We start from the raw sequence: 6,654 nt of genomic DNA on the forward strand, positions 1-6,654 counted from the left end.
GAGAATTTTACAATTAGCAAAATCAGATGCAAATGATTTTAAACCGTTAAAAGCTGCTAAAAGTTCTAGATGGTTAATATGAAACGATCTTTCCATGGGGCTCCAGCGCCCATAAGCCACCTGTCCATCATACGACGCTCCCCATCCTGTAGTTGAAGCATCTGAATATATAGTGAAAGGGAAAGTTGAATTTCTGATAGGATTTTTAGAATTTATAATATTAATCGACCACCAGTTAAATTCATTTAATAAAGAAGGAGATATACTCATAGCATGATCGTATTCATTATTAGATTTTAGTAAGGCCAAATAACGTTCTTGCTCAAACGCCTTAGAGTGAAACCAGCCATAATTAATTGCTGGGCAGGCTGCTGTGATATTTCCCACAAATTGGGAAAATTCTCTGATAGTACAATGAGTGGAATCCCTAAATTTCAATACTAAATTGTGTATATGAGACCTTTTTTCTTCTGTAAGTTCAATTGTCATTTGAACTGAATCAAATAAAAAACCCAGAAATTTGCATGATGTTGAAGGGTTAAGATTACTCTTACTCTCATTTAAAATAAAACCTAAAGATTCTATTAACTCACGAGAAATTCTTATGTTTTCTGAACACAGGGCAGTAGAATCGGCTGCCAACCACCAATCATCAAGATATACTACTGATATTAAACCTAGCCCTCTCAGGTGGCAAATAATAGGTTTACAAATTTTAGTAAAGACCCATGGGGCCGTGCAGAGGCCAAAAGGTAAGCAAATAAATTCATAAAGGAAATTATTCCAGGTAAATCTTAGGTATTTCCAGAAATTTTTATGAATTGGAATCATAAAATATGCATCTTTCAGGTCAAAATTAGCCATCAAACATTCTCTTGATATTAATTTTAAAATTGTTCTATAATCCTCCATTTTAAAATGAACAGTTTCTATGAAATTATTTAAATGCTTTAAATTAAGGATAAATCTCATTTTACCATTTTTTTTGGGTACAAGAAAAATTCTTGATAAAAACTGGCCCTCCTCCTCAGCACACTGCTGGATAGCGCCCGTTGATAAAAGGTCATTCACAGCCTTCTGTACCTCAAGTTTATTTTCAGATAAATGATTATTGGAGGGCTTTGAAGATTGAGTTGGTGTAGAGATAAATGGAATTTTGTATCCGGAGATCGTCTCAAGGATAAAAGGATCGGAGGTGATTTTGGCCCAAGCATGTACGAAATACTTTAACCTACCCGCAGTAGGACTCACCTTTATTTCTTCTGTGTCTGAGCATTTGGAGCTGGAGGGAGTTGGTTCCCTAATCGGGATCGAGTTGTAATTTGATTGTGATTGTTTGCAGCTGATGATTTGTTGAAGTGACGTCTGTAGCCCGTCTGACTGGAGCTGATCCTTGAAGCAGACGGGCTTCTCCAGTTTAAAGAGTTTTTAGGTCGATTTGAATCTCTTCGTGGAGTTTGATTTTTTAAAGACAAGCTTGTTTTTTCAACAGCTAAGGCATTCTTAATTCTTTTAGCAAGGTCGATGCCAAAAAGAAATTCATCTGTGGGTGAATCTTCAAGAACAGACTTCCTTTTTCCATCAACACATGAGTACAATTGTGCACGTCTGGACTTGGACAACTGGAAAAACAGGTCACACATCATGCTGCTGGAGTCACAAAGAAGCTTTAAAAGCTGTTCCTTATCTACCGGTTCCTCTTCATCATTCAAAATATTGCAGATGGCTGTACCAATAGCCACTAAACTACGGCCACACACATCCTGATGATTAGCAAAAAATTTATCACGAGATTTAGCCGTTTTATGTAAAAGAGGGAGTAATTCCGGATTGAGAGTTGGTGCAATTAGAGGACAGTTTCCTTTGTTAGGATAAGTTTCAATCATTTTAGACTTATCTTCTTTGTTCATGCCTGAAGCTAATAAATCTTTCCAGCATGACGCTAGTTCAGGGTGCAAAACATTTATCCTTTAAAAGTCTCTTTTCCGAGCCCAGGATTTGGAGCACCGATTCACTGAGGGTGGGAACTTCAGAACCCTTCGTCTCCTGCAACTCCACTGACGCCTTCAAGTTTTTATCTGAGGCATTTTCCATTTCAATATCAGATTTACTACTCTGATCTTGGTCGTCAACATCTGAGTCTGCAAGAGCAAAAGATCTAGGTCAAAACAAGCTATCATTTTCCTGACGCAATTTTTTTTTTTTTTTTTTTAATGTTTGCCCAGTCAAAGGTACAACAACTTATTAACATAAGATTTGTTGCCCAAGGTACAACAAAAAATGTTGCCCAATAACAATCAAAAATTGATTAGTTAAGTATTTTAGTATTTACCCTCAGATGAACAGTTAACAACAGAGTCAATGACTAAATTAGATGACATTTCCAGATCATTTAATTAAATGCTGGTATATATATTTTTTTAATTATTTAGGTATTTTAATATTTTAATATTTACCCTCAGATGAAGAATTATCAACAGAATCGTCGACTAAATTTGATGACATTTCCTGATCAATTAAATGCTGATATTTTTTTAATTTTTTTTGGAGTACCTCCAAATGAGAATTGTTTTCCAATTTACGTTTATTCATTTTTATCAATGAACAAGCAACAAATTAGTGTTTTACTTCTGATATCTGATAGATTATAATATTTGATTTTTTTTTTTTTTTTTTGAAGAGAAATCAAAAAACGATGTTACTTGAAACGCACAAAAAACGTAATGAAGGGTAAATAAACCAGTTGTTATGGATACACTTACTTAATTTTATTTTATGGTTGAACTATGTGGTAATGAATAAGCGCACAAAGGCGGTACTACACAGTGATCTCGAGAACGAAACTTGAAATATAATGTCAAATTATGATCATTTTTGGCTTATTTAGACTGGGACCAATCATAAAAGACCTATATATATGCATATCGACTTACCTGGATCAAAATTTTACTCTTTTGTATAGTCCTGGCACTCTAGATTCGACATCGAAAATTTTCAAAAAATTTGTATTTTATCAAAAAATGTCAAATTATTATCATTTTTGGCATATTTAGACTGGGACTAATCATAAAAGACCTATATATATGCATATCGACTTACCTGGATCAAAATTTCACTCTTTTGTATAGTCCTGGCACTCTAGATTCGACATCGAAAATTTTCAAAAAATTTGTTTTTTATCAAAAAATGTCAAATTATGATCATTTTTGGCTTATTTAGACTAAGACCAATCATAAAAGACCTTAATATGCATATCGACTTACCTGGATCAAAATTTCACTCTTTTGTGTAGTCCTGGCACTCTAGATTCGACATCGAAAATTTTCAAAAAATTTTTATTTTATCAAAAAATGTCAAATTATGATCATTTTTGGCTTATTTAGACTGGGACCAATCATAAAAGACCTATATATATGCATATCGACTTACCTGGATCAAAATTTCACTCTTTTGTATAGTCCTGGCACTCTAGATTCGACATCGAAAATTTTCAAAAAATTTGTATTTTATCAAAAAATGTCAAATTATGATCATTTTTGGCTTATTTAGACTGGGACCAATCATAAAAGACCTATATATATGCATATCGACTTACCTGGATCAAAATTTCACTCTTTTGTATAGTCCTGGCACTCTAGATTCGACATCGAAAATTTTCAAAAAATTTGTTTTTTATCAAAAAATGTCAAATTATGATCATTTTTGGCTTATTTAGACTGGGACCAATCATAAAAGACCTCTTTATATGCATATCGACTTAATTGGATCAAAATTTCACTCTTTTGTATAGTCCTGGCACTCTAGATTCGACATCGAAAATTTTCAAAAAATTAGTTTTTTATCAAAAAATGTCAAATTATGATCATTTTTGGCTTATTTAGACTGGGACCAATCATAAAAGACCTATATATATGCATATCGACTTACCTGGATCAAAATTTCACTCTTTTGTATAGTCCTGGCACTCTAGATTCGACATCGAAAATTTTCAAAAAATTTGTTTTTTATCAAAAAATGTCAAATTATGATCATTTTTGGCTTATTTAAACTGGGACCAATCATAAAAGACGTATATATATGCATATCGACTTACCTGGATCAAAATTTCACTCTTTTGTATAGTCCTGGCACTCTAGATTCGACATCGAAAATTTTCAAAAAATTTGTATTTTATCAAAAAATGTCAAATTATGATCATTTTTGGCTTATTTAGACTGGGACCAATCATAAAAGACCTATATATATGCATATCGACTTACCTGGATCAAAATTTCACTCTTTTGTATAGTCCTGGCACTCTAGATTCGACATCGAAAATTTTCAAAAAATTTGTTTTTTATCAAAAAATGTCAAATTATGATCATTTTTGGCTTATTTAGACTGGGACCAATCATAAAAGACCTCTTTATATGCATATCGACTTAATTGGATCAAAATTTCACTCTTTTGTATAGTCCTGGCACTCTAGATTCGACATCGAAAATTTTCAAAAAATTAGTTTTTTATCAAAAAATGTCAAATTATGATCATTTTTGGCTTATTTAGACTGGGACCAATCATAAAAGACCTATATATATGCATATCTACTTACCTGGATCAAAATTTCACTCTTTTGTTTAGTCCTGGCACTCTAGATTCGACATCGAAAATTTTCAAAAAATTTGTTTTTTATCAAAAAATGTCAAATTATGATCATTTTTGGCTTATTTAGACTAGGACCAATCATAAAAGACCTATATATATGCATATCGACTTACCTGGATCAAAATTTCACTCTTTTGTGTAGTCCTGGCACTCGAGATTCGACATCGAAAATTTTCAAAAAATTTCTATTTTATCAAAAAATGTCAAATTATGATCATTTTTGGCTTATTTAGACTGGGACCAATCATAAAAGACCTATATATATGCATATCGACTTACCTGGATCAAAATTTCACTCTTTTGTATAGTCCTGGCACTCTAGATTCGACATCGAAATTTTCAAAAAATTTGTATTTTATCAAAAAATGTCAAATTATGATCATTTTTGGCTTATTTAGACTGGGAATAATCATAAAAGACCTATAATATGCATATCGACTTACCTGGATCAAAATTTCACTCTTTTGTATAGTCCTGGCACTCTAGATTCGACATCGAAAATTTTCAAAAAATTTGTTTTTTATCAAAAAAATGTCAAATTATGATCATTTTTGGCTTATTTAGACTGGGACCAATCATAAAAGACCTATATATATGCATATCGACTTAACTGGATCAAAATTTCACTCTTTTGTATAGTCCTGGCACTCTAGATTCGACATCGAAAATTTTCAAAAAATTTGTATTTTATCAAAAAATGTCAAATTATGATCATTTTTGGCTTATTTAGACTGGGACCAATCATAAAAGACCTCTTTATATGCATATCGACTTAATATGATCAAAATTTCACTCTTTTGTATAGTCCTGGCACTCTAGATTCGACATCGAAAATTTTCAAAAAATTTGTTTTTTATCAAAAAATGTTAAATTATGATCATTTTTGGCTTATTTAGACTGGGACCAATCATAAAAGACCTATATATATGCATATCGACTTACCTGGATCAAAATTTCACTCTTTTGTATAGTCCTGGCACTCTAGATTCGACATCGAAAATTTTCAAAAAATTTGTTTTTTATCAAAAAATGTCAAATTATGATCATTTTTGGCTTATTTAGACTGGGACCAATCATAAAAGACCTATATATATGCATATCGACTTACCTGGATCAAAATTTCACTCTTTTGTATAGTCCCTGGCACTCTAGATTCGACATCGAAAATTTTCAAAAAATTTGTATTTTATCAAAAAATGTCAAATTATGATCATTTTTGGCTTATTTAGACTGGGACCAATCATAAAAGACCTATATATATGCATATCGACTTACCTGGATCAAAATTTCACTCTTTTGTATAGTCCTGGCACTCTAGATTCGACATCGAAAATTTTCAAAAAATTTGTATTTTATCAAAAAATGTCAAATTATGATCATTTTTGGCTTATTTAGACTGGGACCAATCATAAAAGACCTATATATATGCATATCGACTTATCTGGATCAAAATTTCACTCTTTTGTATAGTCCTGGCACTCTAGATTCGACATCGAAAATTTTCAAAAAATTGTATTTTATCAAAAAATGTCAAATTATGATCATTTTTGGCTTATTTAGACTGGGACCAATCATAAAAGACCTATATATATGCATATCGACTTACCTGGATCAAAATTTCACTCTTTTGTATAGTCCTGGCACTCTAGATTCGACATCGAAAATTTTCAAAAAATTTGTATTTTATCAAAAAATGTCAAATTATGATCATTTTTGGCTTATTTAGACTGGGACCAATCATAAAAGACCTATATATATGCATATCGACTTACCTGGATCAAAATTTCACTCTTTTGTATAGTCCTGGCACTCTAGATTCGACATCGAAAATTTTCAAAAAATTTGTTTTTTATCAAAAAATGTCAAATTATGATCATTTTTGGCTTATTTAGACTGGGACCAATCATAAAAGACCTATATATATGCATATCGACTTACCTGGATCAAAATTTCACTCTTTTGTATAGTCCTGGTTCTCTAGATTCGACATCGAAAATTTTCAAAAAATTT

General features: G+C 31.6%; 1 protein-coding gene across 1 annotated transcript; it reads right to left on the reverse strand.

The window, feature by feature from the left end:
- Positions 1–1,947: 1,947 nt before the first annotated feature.
- On the reverse strand, positions 1,948–2,592 carry LOC123304826. Its single transcript, XM_044886396.1, has 2 exons — positions 2,457–2,592; positions 1,948–2,141 (listed from the first exon to the last, which is right to left on the reverse strand). The coding sequence occupies exons 1-2, from the start codon at positions 2,590–2,592 to the stop codon at positions 1,948–1,950; spliced, it is 330 nt and encodes a 109-aa protein (XP_044742331.1).
- Positions 2,593–6,654: the final 4,062 nt, after the last annotated feature.

Source organism: Chrysoperla carnea, unplaced genomic scaffold, assembly GCF_905475395.1.
Source record: "Chrysoperla carnea unplaced genomic scaffold, inChrCarn1.1, whole genome shotgun sequence".
Taxonomy (NCBI): domain Eukaryota; kingdom Metazoa; phylum Arthropoda; class Insecta; order Neuroptera; family Chrysopidae; genus Chrysoperla; species Chrysoperla carnea.

Coding starts and splice junctions, on each gene's coding strand:
- LOC123304826 (XM_044886396.1), bottom strand. CDS start 2,592: ATGAATAAACGTAAATTGGAAAACAATTCTCATTTGGAGGTACTCCAA. Junction 2,142..2,456: donor TGATAATTCTTCATCTGAGG/GTAAATATTAAA, acceptor TTGCTCTTGCAG/ACTCAGATGTTGACGACCAA.